Here is a 23313-nt window from a genome sequence, read left to right as displayed (position 1 = left end):
GAAAGCCCTGGTGTGCCAGAGTTTAGAGGAATCTCAAGGATTCCTAAGCAGTACACACACCAGAGGGGCAGAACTTAATAGTCTAAGAGTAAAGTGAGAGTGCTTGACATAGTTTAGAAAACACTTAGTAAAATTGTGTTGAAGTAAAACTTTCAAGAGTGAAAAAGGTTTTCAGGAATAAACACAGTTTTAGAAAAAATTATAAGAGTGGAAATAATTTTGGAAGCAATTCTGAGAAAACACACAATCACAACAAACAACTTAGAGTGCCCAGATTCAGAGCCATTTATTACTTGATTCTAAGTGAAGACAAATAGCTTTACAAACAAGGATCATGTGGGTTTGGGACATAGAGAGCTCAAATCAGAAACACATAAACATGGATAAGAGGAGAAGCATATAGACCAGCAAGTAGAAAGAACAAGTAGGAACTGATTGACATCCAAAACACAAAACTACTACTTCAAAGTGTTAACAAGGAATCATACTCAAAATTAGAATAGTAATAGGCAGTACGACATAGAGACAGGGTATGGGAGTGGTCATGCTGAGGACAAGGGTTTATTACAGAGAATTAGTCATGCCGCTTAGTGTTAATCAAGTACATTAGGAGTCTATGATACTAACATGAGCATACTAGTTGAGGGAAATAAACAAGAACTCGAGTAAACATGTTGGCTAAGTATCAAACAAGACAAGTGATACCCAGACATGTTGATTACACACTTTAACAAGAGAGGGCAAAACTTAAGCATGTTGAATAAAGCAGTAAACAAGAATGGCAATTAAATATATAAGCCATTAAATTAGTGCAGAAAGAGACATGGATTAACAGACATGGAGCACATAGAGTTGAGTTTCAGAATTGAACTAGGAACATACTGGTTAAGGAAGCAAAGTACAAAAAGTAAAGCAAGTAGAGTTCCACAGTCTAGCCTTGGCTTTCAGCCGGCTAGACAAGCAGTTAGCACAAGTAACAGAGAGAGAAGATGGATTTTTTTTTTGTATGTGGGTGTGGGTGTTTTTTAACTAATTGTTCGTGTCTTAAGAGGTAAAACAAGTGTGTATATATAGCAGTTTAAGAGTAGAACAAAATAAGGCAAAGGAAACAATATTTAATCAATTAAGGAAATCACAGGATCACAGAATCCAATCACATAAAAAGAGTTCAGAATAGACCCCTTGATTAGGGGTAATTGATCAAACGGTAATAATAGGGGTCTAATTAAGGAAAGAATCCCAATCATACCATGTAAAGGAATCAGTAAGAATCCCTGAACCATACGGATAGTTTACTATCGCAAGGCAGGTAAATATTGTAAATAAGGTAAAGGAAGTAACCAAATAACCAATCAAGCTTGATTGGGGATAGGAAATTAGGGAATTATACCATAAATAACTCTAATTGAATTTCAAATAAGGTAGGAAGTAGGTTTAACTGCCAATTAGGGTTAGAACTCTTAAATCCAATAATCAGTTTCACAAATAAGGCAACACGTGTAATTAGAGACTAATTAAAGGTTCAATCAACCCATAGATACACAAGAGATATCAATTAAGAACTTAAGATTAAGGAGAACAATCGAAGATAGTAAATTAGTTTGGTAAACAAAGGAAACCCTAGATAATTAGGCTAATCAATCAATTATTCAAATAATAACGGACAAGATGTTGAAATCAAACAATAAATAGTCAGACAATCGAACCAGAAACATAACCATGCAAGAAAGGGTTGAACACAAACATAAGACATTTCAGACAAATCTTTTGCGCAGACAGAGTAGAACCCCTGGATTTTTAAAAAGATACTTAAGGTTGATTAGTCCAAGGAAGATTATGTAAGCTTTAAAGAAATATCCATGGAAACAGAAAGCACCTCAAACATACAGAGATTTGAGCAACAAAAATCAGAGAAATCAAAAACCTAAATTATCATAGTTCTAAAAATCGGTTAATAGTAAAGGAATAAGATAAAATTAAAGAAAAATCATGGAAACTTGAAAACATTTCAAGTATGCAGAGATTCGAACAACAGATAACAAAGAACTCAAAAATATAAAGTAATATAGTGCTAAAAAAATCGGTTAATCAGTAGGGAAACAGAAGGACATTAAAAAACAATTAGTGATGAACTCGGAGTCTCTCTAGATCTACAAAGATCAGGAAAGATCCGTGTTTAAAAATTAGGCTTTTGAAGAAAGAGCGAAAGGGTAAAGGAAATCCCGTCTCAAACAAGAGATTTGGACTGTAAAAGCATCAAGATAGCAACACTCACAACCATAGAGGGACTCTCAAAGAGTCTTGCACCAGTTGGTTAGATCTCTTCAAGATTTTTTTAAGAAATCATAAGAACAAGCAACCAGGAGACGTAGAAGATTAGCAGGGGTCTCAAACACCCATGGAAACCCATGGATCTAGTGAGGATCGGAGGGATTAGGGCTGGTTTTGGGTGGCGGCGGCTAGGGTTAGGTTTAGGTCTTAGAGAGAGAGCTGAAGAGATGAGGGAATGAGGGCGGCTGAGTATGGTGAGAAATGAATTAGGTTAGGGGGCGTTTGGAATTAAAAAAGAAGGTTTGATCGTGGACCGTTGATCTAAAAGATCAACGGCCACGATTTAATGGGGTTATTGGGTCGGGTAGGTCTAGTTGGGTTAGGGTCAAATTTAGGCCTGGGTGTGCTTGGGCTAATTGGGATTGAAATTGGGCCATTTAATTAGGCTAAGTCTGAAATAAAAGGGGTCATTTGTTAAATACCCATTTAATTAAAAAACAATTTCTTAAAAATAGTTAATAAATTATAAAAAATAATTTTCATGCCTAAAAATGTTTTAAAATAATCACTTAATATTTTAAAAATATAAAAGGCTATTTTCCGGTAAAATAATGTAATGATGCATGCATAGGCTATAATTGCATAATAATTGCAATTGTAAACTAAAAAATACAAATGTGGCTATTTATGTAATAATTGAAACTCAGTACAAATACAAATGATAAATTTAGCCAAAAGTTATTATAAAACTATTTGTAACACAATCAGTGATATTTTTATAAATAAAATGCTAGGATAAATTAATTAGAATCTTTTAAAAATGCAGAATTTGTATGAAAAGTACTAATTGATGCAAATGCATAGTTTTGAAAATATTATAGGAAAAAATTGTGTATCAACACACAGTGCTCACATATCAAAAACAGTACAAATCCTAAGGGGAGTTCTCCCACACAAGGTTAGGCAAGCCACCTACCTCGAACCAAGCTCAATCAATCAGTCACAATGTCTTTCCTACGAATATCCGGCTCCGAGTGGCCCAAATCTAACCAAAATCAATTATATAACATAAATGTAACTACAAGGAACTAATCTAGCCAATGAAATCAAAGCTAAAGCAAGATATTGGAAAATCGCCCTAAAAAGCCTCCCCGAGCCCACGTCTTGGAATCAGGTAAAAGTCACAAAATACGAACATTCATTCACTCATGAGTCTAATCATACAAGAATTACTCGAATCCGACCTTAAATCGCCTTCCAAAACTCGAAATTTAGTCTATAAAGTTTCTACCATTTCCCCCCAAATTTCCAACTTAAATACTTAATTAAATGATGAAATTAACCATAGATTAGTGGAATACAACAAAAAACGAGTTAGGAATCATTACCCAATAGCTTCCTCTAAAAATCCTTCAATTTATCGCCTAAACCCGAGCTCTCAAAGTCAAATGATGAAAATGACATAAACCCTTGAAATCCTCTCTTTTCTACCCAGCAAACTCGCTTCTGCGAGCCTTCAACCGCACATGCGGGAAAATTATCGCAGGTGCAAAAATCACTTAAGGGGAACTAGGTCCGCATCTGCGAACAAGGGTTGCATCTACGAGCCCGCACCTGCGATCCTCTTCCGCTTCTGCATGTTAGCTTCTGCAGGTCTATCGCCGCACCTGTGACCCCAGCTGTACAGGGCCAAAACTGCTTTTGCGGCACCATGGCCGCTTTTGCGGCACTGCACCTGCGGCCCAAAGTGCGCAGGTGCGATTACACCAGGTGCAGCAGCTTCAACAACTGCATAAGTCCCAAACTCAATCTGTTAAGCATTCGAAACACACCAGAGGAATCCGGGGCCTCAACCAAACATACCAACCAATCTTAAAATACCATACGGATTTAGTCGAGCCCTAAAATTACATCAAACAATGTTAAAAACACAAGTCACCCTCCAATCCAAACTTAATAAACTTGAAACTTTAAATTTCCACAATTGATGCCGAAACCTATCAAATCACGTCCGAATGACCTCAAATTTTGTACACATGTCATAATCAACATTATGGACCTATTCTAGCTTCCGAAATTGGATTCCGATCTTGATATAAAAAATTCCACTACAGGTCCAAATCTCCAAAAAATTTGACTTTCATCATTTCAAGCCAAAATGAGCTACAAACCTCCAAAACACAATCCGGATACGCTCCTAAACCTAGAATCACCCAACGGAGCTAACAAAATCGACAGAACTCTATTTCGGAGTCATATTCACACAGTTCAGACTACGGTCTAAATCTTAAGACTCAAGCCTCCGTTTAGGGACTAAGTGTCCCAAAACATTCCAAAAACCAAAATAAAACCTCCCGGTAAGTCACAATAGTAGAAATTGATACGGAGGAAGAAGTTAATAGGGGATCAGAACTATAACTCTCAAAACGATCAGTCGAATCGTTACATGCACTCTCTACAAGTATTTGCCACACATTTGCCACTCTTGTTTGAAATTCTGGATGGCATGACAACACATTGCAACACTTGAAAGGCTTTTGTGAGTTCTTCTCATTCTTAATATGCTATATCTTTATAGGGCAATGATCACTAATACCCTCTGGTCGAAAGGTAGCTACAAAGTCTGGCATGATGTTTAACCAATATGTGTTTACAAACACCCAATCTATTTTTAAGTATACTCTACATCCCTCTGCTCATCACTCCAGGTATATCTGCTTCCCTTTGAGGGGAGTTCTATCAATCCACAGTTACCCACACATTGCTGAAAATCTTTCACCTGAGGTTATGCCATTAGACTTCCTCCTATCATATCATCCATATTTAAAATAGAATTAAAGTCCCCCATGAGCAGTCAGGGCAGGTTATACCTCTGATTGATATTCTTCAAGTGACTTCATAGTTCCTTTCTTCCGTATCTGTTGTTATAAGCATACACCATAGTTAGCACAAAAGATATCTTTAAAATGTAGTGTAATACTTGACAAGGCACACCTTAGGAATTATTGCCCAGTTGTATAACTTGAAAGTAATCTGACCTCTACACTACCATTATTCTACCATTGTAGTGATGATCCAAATTAGTGATACAATTTCAACCCCTAAACATTTTGTTAAGCACCTCATTAATTTTGTTAGCTTTAACCTTATTTTCAACCAAACCAAAAAAACTTACATTCTCCTATTTGCAAAGGATTGTGACTTCCTTTTGCTTATTAGGGCCATTAAGGACCCTAATATTCCAATACATGATACTATCCATTACTTGAGAGAGGTATTTTTTAGCCTCTTTCATTGTTATCTACCATGTTTCCCAATTGATAATTTGGTCCAGTTTTGTTGAGAACCTGAAAAGAGTTTTGTATTTGTGGCTGTTGCACTTGTCTATAGGTTTGCTTACTTATGTTTAGTGATGTAATCTAGCTTGCTACACTCGGCTGGTTCCTCCTACCACGATTCATCTCTGAAACTCCTCTATCTTGTGTCATTTCTTTAGTTCCTACTCCCTCTTTCATATTGTGCGCCTTCTCAACAATAGGACTGGCTGGTTTTGCACCCTCTATTGTCTTCTCCTTACCCTTCTCACCCTTTTTAGCTGCTTTAGCTGCCTGATTTTCTATTTGCTTTTCTGGAGATTTTGGTCTTGGTTGCTTCTTCCTGCAAGCTTCCTCATTATGGCCATATTTGTTGCAGCATTTACATAAGATAGGCTTCCAGTCATACTGAATCTTCTGCTCTATCAGATTACCCCTTTCATTTCTAAACATAATCTTCTCTAGCAGTAGTGTATCAATGTCCACGTCAATGATAAGCCTAGCAAAGTTTAGCCCTATCTTCTTTTCTGTTTGTTGGTCAATCATCGAAGGCTTACCAATTAGACTTCCAATTTTACTAAGTCCTTTAGGATTCCAATATGAATATGGTAGTTTCACACATATAGGAACAAAATACAACCCTTCCATATTGAATTCCATACTAGGATTCCAAGTTTTCATTATGAAGGTCTTGTTATCAAAGTGATATATTCTCCCTTGCACCACCTCAGTTTTCCCCATTTCAGTATCAAATCGAACTAGTACTATCCCATTTTTCAATATAGAGATCTTGTTAATTCCATGTTTTGCCCACATTCTTTGTATAAAGCCATTGAGTGGGTGTGCCCAAGTACATAGAACACCACAGTTTCTTCAAGTACAATAATTCAGTGAATCTACTTCTGCCTCAGCTTCATCAGCCCACGATAGCTTCCCCTTCCCCGTTGACTCATGATCCCTCACTCCTTCTAGCATGTGTGTGTTCTGTTGTTACATGCAATGGAACATTACCCTCTCCATTTTTCCTTGCAGTACCAGAAGTATCTTTCCGATTTATTGATTTTGGACTCGATACTCGTCTTACTTCTTTAGCTTCACCAATTGATTCCACCAGAGCCTTAAATTGCTCGGGCTCTTGTGAAACCAACTCACTTGCAACTTCAACTTCCAATTGTTCAAAATTCTCTAAATTGCGCATACTTCTACTCGTACTAGTTTGGTTTCCAGTTGGTTTCACATGTGTGTTGCCTCGTGCAGTAGTGGCTTGCGCCATTAGGGCTTTCTGAGAGGAGATTTAAGCTTTCTTTCCCATGGATGACATATGTTTGCTAATCTACGCCGATAGAGAATCATATTGTGCGCCTACCATTGATTTTGGCTAACTTGATCATAGACTCCTAAATTAATTTTTATAGTTTTGCAACCTTAAACTTAGGGTGCGTGGTTGATATGAAAGAAAAAAATTTCCAGAAAATATTCTTCAAATTTCTCATGTTTGGTTGGCTTAGATGTGAAGGAAAATATTTTCCCTATCAAGGCACGGTAAAATATTTTCAAATCTCTTTTTCAACCTTCCCACTATATTCCCCATCACTACCAGCCTACCCCCACACACCCCAGCCCCAAAACCACCCCTACCCCCACCCCACTATCCCTACCCCTAACCCCACCACGCCCTCACCCACACTAACCCTTGCCTACCCTAACCCCACCCTCATCACACATCCTAAATAAAAATATTATTAAGAGTACTTTCTTTTCATGTTATAAATAGAGTAATTTTTATTCATTTTTAACAAAACAAGTAATTTCTCTTCATGGTGTAAAAAAAGTACTTTCTTTCATTCAATAGAAAGCGTACTTTCTTTTCATGACGTATAACAAGTATTTTCTTTCATTTCAACAAAATGAGTACTTTCTTTTCTTGTTATAGAAATAGTACTTTCTTTTTTAATAAAAAAAAAGTATTTTCTTTTAGTTATGGATCTCCAATTTGAACATTGTTCTTGTATGAAAAAATAAAGCAGCATACTAGTTCCTTTTGGATTGTGTGAAATTTTTAAAGAATAATTAAATTCTTAAAGAAAATAGAGTCAAAAGTTGGTATTCTCATGGGAAGGGGTGGAGGAAGGGAGCAGAAAAGATATGGAGATTTGGGGGAAGAGGGCGAGGAGAGTAGCATAAAACGTTATTTTCCTACAAAACATGTTCTACTCTCTAACCAAACACTAGAAAATATTTTGCATAATTTTTTTCGCTCACCAATCAAACAAGGGAAAAATGAGTGATAAAACCATTCATTCTCCAAGAAAATATTTTCTATGAAAAATATTTTTCTTCATACCAAACACACCCTTAAGTGATTGGTTTTTAGGTTAGTGTTTAATTATTATTTTTGTGCATTTTGCTCTTTATTTACTTTATTATTTTGCGAAAGATTGATTTTCAAACTCGTAAAAATAAATAAGTTATTTCTATTCTTCTTCTTTTCTATTATTTATAGAAGTGTAGGAAAGAAGATAAACTTCTCAACCATGGGCCACAAATTTGAACATCAATATATTTTCTAGAATTTCACTTGCGTAAGTTCGAATCTAGAGTTTCAGTTTTATATAAGTACCATACCACACATAAAATTATCCTATTATAATTTTCTTTATATGTTTATGGATTGAAATGATCTAAATTATCCTTATTTTCTTAGGTACCTTTGGAATTTACTTGTGAGTTTCAGTTTCTACTAGTGAAACTTGGGAAGGAGGAAGAGAAGGAGAAAAAGAAGCGCTTTTTAGAGAAGAAGCTGTTGTGTGCCGCTAATATATGGAGAAGTATTATTATTCAAATATTATTTACTTATTGAAGAATAAATTTATTTCAATTAATTTAGAAGTAGTGACCGATTATTCCATCAACATCCATAAAAGTGGCTATTTGTCAAAATCATCCTCAAATATTGGGAAAAATGTAAAACTGGTCAATCGGCTGAAACTAATTGCATTCATAGCTAAAAATATAACTATCTTTTGTATATAATATACATATATATAAAAAATATTTTTTGTTGCTATAAAGGCTAAAAATATATATTTCTAAAAATATTGTGGGGGGAGGGGGTGGTGCACTGCAGCCGTACACTATATTTGTGTCACATTTTAACCTGTACCTTATTGTTAAAAATTATTGATTTGGTAGCCAGTTGACAAAAAATCCGTAATAATATAACAATTACATCTCTGATAAATCGCGTGATCTCCAACTTCATTCATGAAATGCATACTGAAGTTGTTTTACATTGAAGCATTAACATTAGCATGCTACTTCAGAGATGACCTCATTCGCATTAGCATACTGTAAAACAACCTCCGATAAACGTAGCAGCATGCTCATGTTTGGAGATGACGTTGTTTTACAGTATCAGGGGTTATTCATTAGCATGCGAGATGGTATAAAATTTTAGCCAACTACAGTAATAGCTGAAGCTATTTTACATTGAAGTTAAAACTTCATGCTAATGCATGCTGAAGTTATTTATCCGACAGTCTACAGTTTTGTCATGAGTTTTATTCGAAACTTCCGTCTAAACATGCTGAAGTTATTTAGTTCATTTGCTAAAACTTCAGTTTAAACATGCTGAAGTTATTTAATTTATTTGCGAAAACTTCAGACTAAACATGCTTAAGTTTTTGTCTTGCAGTATGTAATTTTCTAATGAGTTTTTGTTAATGCATGCTGAAGTTATTTAGTTCATTTGCTAAAATTTCACACTAAAAATGCTTAAGTTATTTAGTTCATTTGCTAAAACTTCAGTTAACATATGCTGAAGTTATTTAGTTCATTTGCGAAAACTTTAGACTAAACATGCTTAAGTTTTTGTCTTGTAGTATATAATTTTCTAATGAGTTTTTGCTAATGCATGCTGAAGTTATTTAGTTCATTTGCTAAAATTTCAGAGTAAACAAGCTTAAATTATTTAGTTCATTTGCTAAAACTTCATGTCAAAACACGCTGAAGTTTTGTCCTGCAGTCTACAGTTTTGTCAATAGTCCTGAAGGGCAAAATCATCTTTTTAAAACGCTTTTAACAAAAAAAATGGGTACGGATACAAACGAAAAAAATAAAATGGGTATAAGTTAAAAGGGGGAAATCAAATGGATGGCCGTGCAATTTTTACAATATTGTGCCTGCTGAATGGGTCAATTCTTAGGCATGAAGTAAGTTAAGCATATATCGGCCCACCAACCATTTTACCTGACGCATGCCCAGACGTAAGCCCATAAGGCCCAATCAATTCATTCACCTGTTAACAACTCCTACATAAAGAACGTAAACCCTAGGGTTTTCTCATAACCGTGTTCCTCAAGCCGCAGACCAATCGCAGAGAGAATTAGCCATGGGGAGAAGTAAGCTTTTTCCTCCCAAATCTCTCTATTTTTTACGTCAATTCTCATATTCTTATTCATTTAGCTATTATTGTTTCAATTTGCCCAAAAACTTGTTGGATCTATATGTTTTTGTTCATAGCTTTTGTGTTGTTTTTAGGATATTGATGAAATGATATATTAGATGTGTTTTTAGCATTCATTTTTTTTTGTCTTTTGTGCATTTGTCTCTGGTAAATGTAGAGAACATATAGTGCTAGAGAACCCTAATTTTTCGGCAAGACAAATTATTATTTCTGAAATGATATATTAGAGGTGATTTGAGATAGTAACCGGTTGAGGCTTTCATTTGATTTTCCATTATTCTGCTTTTTGTTCATCTGTTCATAGTAAATGTAGAGAACTTATAGTGTTTGAGAACCCTAATTTATCCATAAGATGAGTTATTATTGGGGGTTTCTCACTGAATCAGATATAGCGGAATGGATAATGGGACTCATATAGGGCTAGAGATAGTTGGGATCCAGTTGTAGTTGTATTCTTTGTCTGATGAACCCAGCATTTCCATCGCAAATTATATATATTTATGTAAAAATTATAAATTTTTTAACAGAACATTAAATTTCAAGCTCTAGTTCCAAAAGCACAATAAGTTTATTGGTAAGATTTTAAAGGTTACACACATCAGTTTTGAATCTTAGATCTGCTTCTGGGTAGAAAGAATACCTAGCTGGTGTAATTGAGTTGGCATTTTACATTTATTAAGCTTAAAGCTTATAGGAGTTTTATGGCCGTGCTACAGTTAGTGTCTTTGAGAGAAAATACTCCATATGGGTCCTAGAATTGATAAAATTGCTAAAGAAATATTATTTCTTATTTTGCGGGAATTTCTTGATTAATCCATGCAAACAATAAAGTTGGTGATAAAAAATGTATCTAAGAAGCATTAATTTTTTTGTATGGCAAGCGCTGACCACTATTTTTGGTAATCTTAATGAGTGAAAGAACATTCCTTAATTTTGCTGACAAGGCATTCTATACTATTTGTCTTTCCTTTTGGTGATAAGGAGGCTTTAAACTAACATGGAGTTATGAGTGCATTGTTGATGTAGACTCCTTATTTGGTATTAACTATTGTTTTATACAACAATTTGTTGACCCTATCCCGGTTACTTGTAGTTGTGTGAGTCATTGGCTGCATATGTAACTGGTTTGAATTTTTTCTCAGGACCTGCAAGATGTTATCGCCAGATTAAGAACAAGCCTTACCCAAAATCACGGTTTTGCCGTGGTGTGCCAGATCCAAAGATCAGAATCTATGATGTGGGTATGAAGAAAAAGGGAGTTGATGAATTTCCTTTCTGTGTGCACTTGGTCAGTTGGGAGAAGGAGAATGTTTCAAGTGAGGCACTTGAAGCTGCTCGTATTGCGTGCAACAAGTACATGACCAAGTCCGCTGGAAAGGATGCTTTCCACCTCAGGGTTAGGGTCCATCCCTTCCATGTTTTGCGAATTAACAAGATGTTGTCATGTGCTGGGGCTGATAGGCTCCAAACTGGTATGAGGGGAGCTTTTGGTAAGCCACAGGGAGTCTGTGCTCGTGTTGCTATTGGTCAGGTTCTTCTCTCTGTTCGCTGCAAGGATGGTAATGCTAACCATGCTCAAGAGGCTCTGCGCCGTGCTAAGTTTAAGTTCCCTGGCCGACAAAAGATCATCGTCAGCAGGAAGTGGTAAGACTTTTATCTAAAGCATCACCTTAATTTTTGTCACTGCACTGGTTTTTAGCAATTTATATCTTCCAGTTCTAAAAATGATTGATTTATGAAGGATAGGCATGTCATGGTGCTATTCTTTTATTATGACAGTTATACAGTTTTTAAGGATCAACATATACTAACCTCATATCACACAGAAGCTCATACTAGAGAGATCACAAAGTTTGGTCTCTCTTTTTTAATGTCGTTAATGGGAGATAAACTCCTAGGGGTCTGCTTCCATCCAAAACATGTTAAGTTCCTTGAAACCTAGCTTGCTCTACTTCTTTTAATGTAAATATACTATGCATTTTCACTTGCAGCCTCACTAGAAGAGGATCTGTTGTATAGGCTCGTAATGTAGCATCTTTGAGTGCTAAGGTGTCAAAAGTGTTGCATACTATTTCTCTTTTAAAAACTACATGATTAATCATTGTTAGGTTTCCAAAGTGCTCCACTGGATAGAAGTTGTGCTTGCATCACAGTTCTTTCTTTGATTGCAGGGGGTTCACTAAGTTCAGCCGTACTGATTATCTGAAATACAAGTCAGAGAATCGTATTATTCCAGATGGTGTCAATGCCAAGGTACGTTTTGTTCATAGTCCATTATTTACGCAGTAGAAGAATGGATCTTGTTGCCCGTGGTGGTATGTGAACTTATTGCTTTTCTTATGCTTTTGCAGCTTCTTGGTTGCCATGGTCGACTTGCTGCACGTCAACCTGGAAGAGCTTTTTTGGAAGCAGTAGGGAATTGAAGTTGCAGAATTTACCAAACTGAACCTGTAGTTTTCTATTTCTGTTGAATGAAATTTTGTGTCCTGATCATCGATCTACTTTTGAACCATTACTTGAGTTGTTACTGCTTTGAACATTTTAGTTTACTGATAAAGATTGGCTTGCTTTTATTTGGTTGAGTTTTGTTTTACATATATTCTTTCCTCCGCTGTTGACTTTGTTTCTTGTGGGAGCTATCTCATAATTCCTCCTACATTATTTTTGATGGATTGTTAAAGCAGCGTAAATCGCTTCTTAGTTCTGGGTCTCATTCCTTGGAAAAATTATCATTCTGGCCACCTAGGTGCACAAACACCAAAAAAAAAGTACTATCAACTTTGAGAAAAGATTTGAATGTAACAACAAATCCATTGTAGGGATCTGGAGGGTAGAAAAGAAATACAGCAGTGAATAAATCAGTGAAACACAAAAGTGAGAAAAGGCATGAATGTCCAGAGATTTTCAGGTAGGAAAAATATTTAAGGGAATGACAATAATCATAAATTTCTTGGAAAGCATCAGGTCTGGTGTGTGCGTATGAGGGGGAGGGGGGGGACACTTTAATGAGTCTTTGCAAGCGGAATTTAGGGTGTGTTTCGTACGAAGTAAATGGAAAATTAGTGGTTTTATCACTTATTTTTTCTTGTTTGGTTGGTTAGTGGAAAATATTTTTTAGTGTAGAAAATTCTTTTTTGGAAAATATTTTTTTATTCTACTCTTCTCACCCCCCTCCCCCCTTTCCCAAGTCTCTAAAAATTCACACAAACCCAAAGGAACTAATGTGTTGCTTTACTTTTTTATACAAAAATAACGTTGAAATTTGTCTCCATAACTAAAAAGAAAATACTCTTTTTTTGGTTTAAAAATAAAGTACTCTTTCTATAACATGAAAAAAATACTCATTTGTTGGAATAAAAAAAAATCTACCTATAACATAAAAAGAAAGTACTATTAATAATATTTTTATTTAGGGTGAGGGTGGAGGTGGGTAGATGGGGCATGGGTTGGAATCGGAAATAAGGTGGGATAGTTGAAGGCTTTAAACTAACAAACCGCCTACTATGATCCAAAGCAATCTTAAAAGGCTGCTAATGGTGGACAAGAATTGGGAGAAATTCTATCAATCATTTATTGGAGATGATCTGACACAAGACCATATAGACAGATTACTCACATAATAACACAATGAAAATGCTCTTACAATAGTAACATCAGTTGCGTCCGATAATTTTATTTTGTGTCTCATACAACTGACACTAGTTGTATGAGGCAACTTTTTTATCTCACAGTTTTGTGGACCCAAATTTCTGTGGACCTAGAAGTGTAAGATTGAGATCCACAAATTTGTGAGACAAAAAGGAGCCTCATACAACTAGTGTCAGTTGTACGAGACACAAAATAAAACTTCTCGCGCACTTGTAAGTATGAATCACTTAACCTTGACAAGCTAGTAAATTTTGTGCAAAAGAGCTACAGTTGTATTTCTTTCATAAGCCTTACGATGAGCTCTAGGAACTCTGAATAGTTTTTGAACAACGAGTTACATTTACGTACCGTTAATGCCAATGTCAAGAGTTTTCAGGGCAGTTGTCTAATTAGTTTTTGGTAAATGCAATTTACCACCAAAGGTTTGAACATGTCTTTGCATATTGTTTCAGTAAACTTGATATGCTTACCCCAACAAAGGTTTAAGTTTTGACATGCCTACAAAATGATGCTTCTTTACATGATTTACTTTCTTCTAGTACTGCGTCTCGTGGCTGAAGCCGCCACAGAAATCTCTTCTTTAGCTACCGTTGGAACTTCTGATTGCTTGCTACTTTTCTTCCTTTTCTTTGTCACACTCTTTGATGTTTCTTCAGCTTCATTCTCTCCTTTTTCTGCACCAGATTTATCCTCTCTACTTGAACAATAGGATGTTCGAACTATGTACACCTGTGAATCTCAAAAACGAGAGTTAGTAATGCATTGAATTTGAACTATATCAAAGGCTGGGCTAGGCTTCCGCTATGCACGAGATCCGGGGAAGGGTTGGACCACAAGGTTCTATTGTACGTAGCATTGCCCTGCATTTCTGCAAGGGGGGTGTTCCCACGGCTTGAATATGTGACCTCCTGGTCACATGACAACAACTTTACCAGTTACACCAAGGCTCCCCTTCGAATTTGAACTATATCATATGACTATATTAAAAGTTAGCTTATTTCATGGACAAAAGGATTGCATACTAAAATCCAACCTTGAATTTTGTTGCCTCAACCAATTCAAATACTAGAGCATCCCCATCATCCAGCTTATGATCTAGCGCAAACGCTCTCCATCCTCCGCTTAGTCCAGTTCTTTTGCCAATGAAGAGAGCTTCATACTCTGAACCTTCCTCATCCACTAACAGAACATTTACGGTGGATTTGGGAAGATGGTCTTCACAAAATCTAGTAGGAAGTCCCTGATATCATAGCATGCTTAGTGAAAACATAGATATATGTTGATGAAAGCTCAATGTCATCTCATTTCATAAGCAATCTATTTATCATAAATAAGAATTTTACGGAAAGGATAGACCATACGAATCTAGCAAGATTTTACTAAAAAAAAATTTCCTATTGTTATTTGGGAATTACCTCATTGGGATGCTCTCCAAAACTATAGCCAACACATGTATATGCTTTGTATGTCAAATGAATGTACATATAAATATGCATATTGTTTAAATAAATACATATGTAATATACATAATCCGTGTATATGTTTTTGTATATTTGGGCTAGCGTCTGTAATTAGTTCGGGCCAATAGGCCAAAAATGAAAAAAGCTCTTGTTGTTTCCTCCATGTATCCTTGGCTTTTGTAGCTAGAGTCTGTGGCAACTTACCAGCCAGAAACAACTGTAGACGTGAGATCGGACCATAGACTTGATAAAAGATGGATTTGCAGACTGTAGATTGCTCTGGAGCTTTTCTGCACTTTTGATAGCTTGCGCTCTCGCTTGACATGAAGCCATTTTTACTTCTTCCAATGGTCTTGCTAGATAACTGCCAACACAAAAGCAATTATTCCAGAACTGGGACGTAAAACAATGGTGTCAAGACTCAGAATTAACCATCTCACCTTGCCCATGAGGAACTCAATCTTGATCTGTTCCGAAAAGATGGAAGTTCCATATCAATCTGAGGTGATGATTGATTAGCAACAAATGAGAAAAATAAACAACTGATAACCAGAGGAAGAAAATTGGCAAACAAATCTTTGAGACGAAATTTTTTCACTAGCAACATAAGCAGTCCATTTCGTAGACTCTTAGCCCAAAATAGATCCCATGTTAGAAACAGCGGACAAACCATAAGATTATCCCAGAACTTTGTAACAAGATCACGTATCAAGTAAAGAATTGCTTCCATATACTTGATTAAATATTTCATGTAATCTCAATAATAATAATCACAATCTTGATGCTCTTTCCAGATTCAATATTGTGCATATAATTACATAGAAGCAGGATTTTTTGTAAGCGGTGTCACAATTAATCGGTAGACGGTGACTCATAGAAGTAGGGGAGATGACAAGAGAGATGGAAAGCCAAGTAGACTAGCAGCAATCCAACACATTCAAAAATAGCAAATCGTAAAGGAGTTTACCGAGTATTCAAATAAATAATTCTCATTGTGACTTAAATACCTATTGTGTCTGGTCTACTGGCTTGTTCATTATATTTTGTAGCAAGGGTCGGCAGTTCGAACCCGTGCAAACAGAAGCATCTATTTTTATTAGAAGCAAAAAATGCTCAAAAAAGTGAACTCATGCAAGCATAATCGAACACCCGAGCTCCAGTAGGAGAGCTAGACGCTGATAAGCAGTGTCACTTTACTTATTTTATATCTTATTCGTTTTTTATATATCCTCTATCATAAACGAATTTAGTTAAATTTTCCAACGAAGCGATGTCACGTGACACCGCTTGGGCCCACGTGCATCCGCCCCTGAGAAGAGGTGTACATCTAAACTAGTATTATGTCGAAAATGGCATGAGCATACAATTAGAGAAGTCTAGGTGGATTCTTATCAATTACTATCTTTATTCTGAAGGGTGCATCATTCACTATGTAGAATGTTCTGTGTACGGAAAGAAAAACATGAAATCTTACATCATCGCGGTATGATGGAACAGGATTTCTAGCCCGTCCAGACCTTCTTGGCTCCAACATGTAAACATCGTTTGCTTTTTGTCTAACTCGGGTTACCTATGCATGAAGAAAATAATATCAGCTAATGCATGCTTATATTAGAGCCACATTAAATCTTTATAGAAAGGAAAATATTCATAACATGTCACCTCGTATTTCTTGTCGGACTTCTTCTCAGACTTTGCAAGATCAGAAAGGTTTTTAGATATACTCAAAATACCCAGATCCTTCAAAGAAGAAAGCAACATAATAAGAGAAAGAGAAGGCAATCAGTATTTCTTGTTGGCAACAAAAGGTAGGTTTTATGAACACATACGGCTTTTCTCATTGTTCATAAAAACTAATCCACATATACTACTTTCCACCAAAATTGTTTTCGAAAACTTAAACCAAATCAAATCCAAACACCACCTAATATTTCATAAAGTTGATATTAGTATATCATCCACATGTAAGCCTTCAATCACTTAATTTCTCTTTCAAAGAAGCACCCAAAAGTACCATCTCAACAGAAGTAAAAGATATTTTGCCTTAACAAAATTACTACCTCAAATCGTTTCTTATTGTCCAGAACCCTTTGCCTTCGGACCTCCTCGTAACTAGTTGTGCCATTTTCATTTGCCATTGATTGTAGTACTCAAAAAACTTCCCTGATCAGAAGAAGAAAGAGTATTTACTGTAATGCAATTTGGAGCTGAAAAGTGAAACAAACACCTCTAACGTTTTTTCACCTGCAAATCATATTAAGTACAGGTCATTTGCTAATTGCATAAAGATAACCAACCAATCATGGGAAGCAGAAATTACTGTCGCCAACTGGAAGATTAGTTACTGTACTGTTTACCAATACCAATACATTCAAACTTTCTTCAAGAATGTTATACATGGATAACACCCTTATACTGCCAATACATTTCTAAGCTAGTGGCTTTGCAGTGCAGTACTATTTAAATTCCCAACAATTGACCAATCCAGCATTAACTAAGGCGAAAAGCGCATAAAAACTCTAATATCCTTTAAGCATTACGCGCAAAGAGAAAATAAAGTGAGGGCTTTAATGAAGAAAGGCACAAATTAAGAAAAACTATAAATATATATATATATATGTGTGTGTGTGTGTGTGTGTGTGTGTGTGTGTAGTCAAAAACTAATAATTATAAGCATGAATAACAAATATATGAATAAAGGAATTTTTTAAAGAAAGTTACGATAAAGTGAAACATCAACTATTTAGTATCGCCTCTTTTGGATTAAGCTCATTGGCAAGGAAAAGAACACCTTAGAGCCTTGATGACGAGCGACCGCTAAGCGAGGCAGAGTGCTCAGCGTGCTTTGCACCTCGCTTCAGGACTTAAGCGCGCTTTTGACAACATCACCAATCACGAGCTCTAATTTAACATAAAATCTAAAGGCCTCCAGAGGTGAACGAAATGAGCGTCTAGCAACAACTACAACTACTGTAATAACTAAGCCTCAATTACAAATTAATTGGGGTCGGCTATATGAATCCTTTATGATTCATTTCGCTCCATTTGGACATCTTTCATTCTAGTTATTCAGAATTTGTTTTCAAGACGACTAGTGTTTTTCTAATCTAACACTAAAGTTCTCTATGTTATAACAGAAAGCAAAAACTCTTGAATAATTATATCCCAACAGAAATATTTAGATGACTTCTTTATCAGCTAATGACCAAAATAAAATAAGAGAAAAACTCATACAACCCTGCTCACCTTTAGTAAATTCTAGTACAAAAAAGCACCAAATAGAGCTATAGTTAAACAACAGTCAATACCTCTCTAGTCCACTCTTCTACTCCACACAAAGAAATCCAATCAATCAATCAATTATGCCTCAATTCCAAAATAATTGAAAATTAAATTCATCATAATTGACTACTTTTATATTAGTCATCAACCTTCATAATTGACTATGCTTTTGGAAGCTCGCATAGACCGGGTTCAACCTCACATAAAAAATCCTTTTTTTTTATAATTAAAAAGAAAGAATTTTTTGGGGGAAAATTCAAAGATTGAGAAGCTGAAACACGAAAATAGCAATTAGCAAATCACTACACAAAAAAACCTTGTTTCGAGCAGCATTAGGAGTGGATGCAACCCACTATCTGGAACTCGGATTATATACATATGCTTTAAAAAAATTAAATTAAAATTTTAATTTTGTTCATATACATTAAAAGGATTCACTACTTTTAAATCCTGAATTCACCTCGGCACGACATACAATGCCATAGGGATGAGTCCGCATTTGAATAAACGCCATCTTTGTAGCAAAAAAAAAAAAAAAAGTCTCAGAAATGAATTCGCAAAATGAAAAATAACCATAGAGAATAAAATCGCCAGCCCTAAAATGAAAAACATAATTTTGAGAACAGGAATAATCAAACCTGAAGCAAAAATGCAGTGGTGTTGACTGTTGAAGGGGCCGAATGTGGAGAGACAGAGAGAAGAGAAAGGAGAGAGCGCCTTTTTGAAATTTGAAAACAGTGAGAGTACATGCGCCTTACTGCTTTGAATTTCGTGCAAACACTAAGCTAAAAAAGGATTACTTATTTATTAACCTTAGTTAAGTAATCCACTAGGTATCGTTTGACAGGGAAACAAGTTAACCCAAGATTAATATTTATATACTCCCTCCGGTTCACAATACATGACCAGTTTTCTTTCAGCACGCTCATTAAGAAAATATTAAATACTATACAAAAATGTCTAGTATGACTAAACTACCCTTATTAAATATTGGTCACATAGCTATAGTGAGGAGCGAGAAAACCTTTTAGGAATATGCACATAAAGGTAAAAGAGTAAAAACAATTCAATTTTTTCTTGATTACCTAACTGGACACTTATTTTGAACCAAAATGAAAAAGTAAACTGGTCACTTATTGTGAACCGGAGGGAGTATTAGTTATTTCGAAACTGTTATCATACCTTTTCATAAAGATAAAAATAACACTACAATTCTAGTATCTCAAATAGCCCTTAAATTTAAGATAAGTTTATTCTACATTTGATTAGAATAAAATCGTGGTATATCGATATGTAAAAGTATTAGTTATACCTTATTTATTATTGAAAATATATGGAAAAGTTATAGTCAAAGAATGAATTTATGGTAATGTCGTTATTCTTTTTTATACAAGTAACCTCTGTTGAGCATAACCAATTCAAATAATGGTTATGTCTTTCCATTATTAAGCTATTTTACATTTATTAACAGAGTTAACACCATAAAATCCGTCTAAACTCTAAACTATGTAATTTTTGTCACTTGCTTACCTAAACTATCATATGTTCCAAAAAACCTCTTGAACTATATCCCCTTAATTGTAAAACTAGTGGGTTAATTGTAAAAAATTCATTTTCTCTTTGCATTCATAAGAGACTTGCTCTTTCATCGAAGAATGGCTACACTAATCTCTCAGTAGCGATTTTCTCCATAAATCTCGGTTCTAACCTCGATCGCACTGTCTATTCTTGCATCCGTTCGAAAATCGGGATAAAAACTAGGGTTTATGCTCCGAAATCGATATATAAGATTAGGGTTTTGATAGACCTAAATTCTGAAGATTGTTGAAAAGAGATACCTAAATTGTTAAAGAAGATCGCTACACACAGGTCCTATTTCATTATTTCCCAGTTTCTTTGAAAAGCATTAAACCTCTTGCTCCACAAATGCTTGAAAGAGTGTTTCTTCTTTCCAATAAATTTAGGTAAGAATGAAGGATGGATAGAACGAGAAAGATAAGAAATAAAAACAGAGTTAATAAGAGAGAGAATTTCAGATGGATTCAAATGAAGACATGGAGCAGAAAGGTAAAAAAAAAAAAAAAAAAAGAGGAACAAAGGTGAAATATAAATAAAAAGAGGAGAACATAAAAAGAAATATAAACTTTTAAAAAAGAAGAGTTAATTAGCTATTAGACACGCCATTTTGATGATCTTTTTAGCCGTCACACACTCTTTAGGCAATTTATTACACACATAATTCCACATAAGCGACGAGGGAATTTTATCATTAGAGGGTTTTAGAGAACATGCGATAGTTTAGATAGGCACCTGACAAAATTGTATAGTTTGAGCAGGTTTTAGAGTATTAACTTTTTAATGAGTAGCTTATTTGAATAACTTTTACGGTGTCATGATATATTTATGAAGTTAGCTTTATCATCACTACTACTATTGTCGTATTAGAGAAGCAATTATTATTATTAATTCTTAATATAATATACAAGTCAATTGAGCAAATCCGAACCCGATTAAACCGGAGGATGCAATACCGTCTTTTACTCTTCTGTCCATTTACTTTTATATCTCATCTCAAATTGAACAGGTGCAATAAAATAAGGACGTTTATAGCTCAAAAGTTTAATGGCAAGGACCTACACAAATCCAACTTCCAACAGAGGGTAATTGTAGACCTTCCAACAAAGTACAAGGACAAATTTGGAATTTTAACCATAGAAGTGAAAGAAAAAAACTATCCCACTGAAAATTTATTCCATTTGCTCCAATTCCCAGAGCTTTCTTTTTACTAAAATTACATTTTGCATCAAATTAGCGAGCTACACGAAGCTAAATTTTGGAGACATTCCCATTTCTCACATCTTTCTATTTTATTTTAGCAGTGAAGAATTGCTTACTACAATGGAGTACAATGTAAAGACAGTCCAAGTGCAAGTGCAAGTCTTCAAACATACAATATCAACAGATTCTACAAAGTTTGTGCCCGGACTATATTTTCTTGGATACCTGCTACCGCCCACTAGCACAAATACGAGCTATAGCTATCAATACTTAGACAAATTACAAGAAATCAGCTAGCATTTTTTCTCTCAGCTGGAAAACTAAGCGAAAAGCTCATACCAGCTCATAAAAAGTTGAATCCATTTCGGTAAACTTTAGCCAAAAGCTCATAAAATGCTCATCCTAGTTGGAAAAAGTGACATTTCAGCCTCACAGGAATAATGCCTAGCAAATTTGTTCTAAATGCATGTACCAACTAATTGTAGTATCAAAATATCAATGGTAAATTCAGTGTCCCGGTACTCAACAAAATGGAGTCGAGTTCTCTCAGATGCACACACCTTATTAGCAAAGTGGTTTTGCCGTGACCTTTAAATAAGCTATAACACACACAGAAGAGCAGCACCACAAACAATGACAAGTTGGAAACTTCATCCAACTTGACTTCACCAAACCCTGAACCCCCCCCCCCCCCCCAAAAAAAAAAAAACCCAAAAAATAAAATAAAAAGCAGAGAACGAATGATCACGACTAAAGACTCTGAAGATAAACAAGGCTCATTTTCCAACATACACCATATGCAAAAATAAAATAAAAATGCAGCACCCTTTTCATGCCGTCCCACATGGCAACACAACTTATGTGTTATGACCATTCCCTTAAACTCCTAGTCAAGCGAAAGCCACAATTTAAATAAACATATTTCCTTGTCCATGGGATCTAACAGCATGTCAATGAAAGGTATTACAACTTATTTTTTCCAGACTCCGTTTCTGGATAAGATTAGGATGCACAAAAATTTCAAAAGACCATACAGAGGTTAACTGCAATTTATAGGCCATAAAAAGTGAGTATCTCCAGAATGAGAAGTTCCAAAAAATAACAAACAATAGTAACTTATTTCCGGTTGAAAATGGCAAAAGGAGATAAGAGGTTTTCTTCAGACATATGAAGAACACAGATTTAGTATCTGTGTTCTAACTTCTCCTTTTCCTGGTAGTACTGGACATATCTGCATGCATAAAGAATGAAGGAAGGCATCAGACACTCAAGGTTATCAACTAAATCAAACTCAAGAGCCAGATATATATTTAGTTGGATATCTTTTTTCTTTACACATATATTTTTTAGAATATCAACCAACATATATGAATCTCTAGCACCTCAACTGGTCAAAAGAATTTATGGTAACTTGTAACCAATGAGGTTGAAACAAATTTATGTAGCAAGGAGGAGAACAAGTTTACTTCATAATTAGCCAAAGGAACTAGAGAAAGGTAGGCGAGCTGCCTGATGTAGAAAGCGATGACAAAATAAAAATTGAGAATTTAACTCGAGAGTAACATCCTCATTTACGGAAATTTATTTATCACACTCGAAAGGAAAAAGTAGAAGATAAACATTCGATGACATTCTGTTTGATCGAATAATGAATGTGAAAAACAGGGAACTTTGAGTTTCACTTTATAAAGCATGGTATGACGAGAGTTGTAAACTTGGCTCATTTATGTTTGCACAGAATTGTGTTTTTACTACAAAAAAGGAAAATATCTTAATAACATAAAGTATCTTGAACTTTCTCTGAAACATTATATCATTGGTGATCAAAATACATTTATCTATTAGTGTGAAAATCTTCATCCCCTTGTAAAATTTTAAAAATATTCTAATAAAACTGCTCATCTACATTACTGAGTTAACCTGAGCTTAATCTCGCTTTAAAACTCATTAAATATAGGGTTGGACCCTCTACATAAAATCTCTAGATATGTCTTCCACTGTGTCATCATATTATGCTCTGAGAGAATAGGCAACAGAATACTGACTACTCTCAGTAAGAATAAAGATCACACAGGCAGAATGATATCACACAACA

General features: G+C 35.2%; 2 protein-coding genes across 3 annotated transcripts; one reads left to right on the top strand and one right to left on the bottom strand.

Annotated features, from left to right (window-relative positions):
- Nucleotides 1-9849: 9849 nt before the first annotated feature.
- LOC107782233 (large ribosomal subunit protein uL16) lies at nucleotides 9850-12623 on the top strand. The gene is made up of 4 exons (XM_016603099.2): nucleotides 9850-9985; nucleotides 11193-11694; nucleotides 12222-12303; nucleotides 12402-12623. Exons 1-4 carry the CDS (start codon nucleotides 9976-9978, stop codon nucleotides 12471-12473), a joined length of 666 nt encoding a protein of 221 aa, XP_016458585.1. The 5' UTR covers nucleotides 9850-9975; the 3' UTR covers nucleotides 12474-12623.
- A 1329-nt stretch (nucleotides 12624-13952) lies between these two features.
- On the bottom strand, nucleotides 13953-19233 carry LOC107782234 (putative B3 domain-containing protein At5g58280). 2 transcript variants are annotated; one of them, XM_016603100.2, is made up of 8 exons: nucleotides 19079-19233; nucleotides 17219-17321; nucleotides 16821-16898; nucleotides 16633-16728; nucleotides 15599-15657; nucleotides 15363-15522; nucleotides 14732-14938; nucleotides 13953-14427 (listed from the first exon to the last, which is right to left on the bottom strand). In XM_016603100.2, exons 2-8 carry the CDS (start codon nucleotides 17294-17296, stop codon nucleotides 14224-14226), a joined length of 882 nt encoding a protein of 293 aa, XP_016458586.1. In that variant the 5' UTR covers nucleotides 17297-17321; nucleotides 19079-19233; the 3' UTR covers nucleotides 13953-14223. The 2 variants fall into 2 exon arrangements, with proteins under 2 accessions (XP_016458586.1, XP_016458587.1); XM_016603101.2 differs by having other exon boundaries at nucleotides 17219-17402; nucleotides 19079-19218.
- Between the last annotated feature and the right edge of the window lie 4080 nt (nucleotides 19234-23313).

The sequence above is a fragment of the Nicotiana tabacum genome, chromosome 3, assembly GCF_000715075.1.
Source record: "Nicotiana tabacum cultivar K326 chromosome 3, ASM71507v2, whole genome shotgun sequence".
Classification (NCBI taxonomy): domain Eukaryota; kingdom Viridiplantae; phylum Streptophyta; class Magnoliopsida; order Solanales; family Solanaceae; genus Nicotiana; species Nicotiana tabacum.
Note: the sequence above shows the minus strand (reverse complement) of the source record. Positions and strands in the feature narration are given on the sequence as shown.

Coding starts and splice junctions, on each gene's coding strand:
- LOC107782233 (XM_016603099.2), top strand. Junction 11,695..12,221: donor ATCATCGTCAGCAGGAAGTG/GTAAGACTTTTA, acceptor CTTTGATTGCAG/GGGGTTCACTAAGTTCAGCC. Junction 12,304..12,401: donor CAGATGGTGTCAATGCCAAG/GTACGTTTTGTT, acceptor ATGCTTTTGCAG/CTTCTTGGTTGCCATGGTCG.
- LOC107782234 (XM_016603100.2), bottom strand. CDS start 17,296: ATGGCAAATGAAAATGGCACAACTAGTTACGAGGAGGTCCGAAGGCAA. Junction 15,523..15,598: donor TTGAGTTCCTCATGGGCAAG/GTGAGATGGTTA, acceptor TTGTGTTGGCAG/TTATCTAGCAAGACCATTGG. Junction 14,939..15,362: donor TCTACAGTTGTTTCTGGCTG/GTAAGTTGCCAC, acceptor CTATGATATCAG/GGACTTCCTACTAGATTTTG.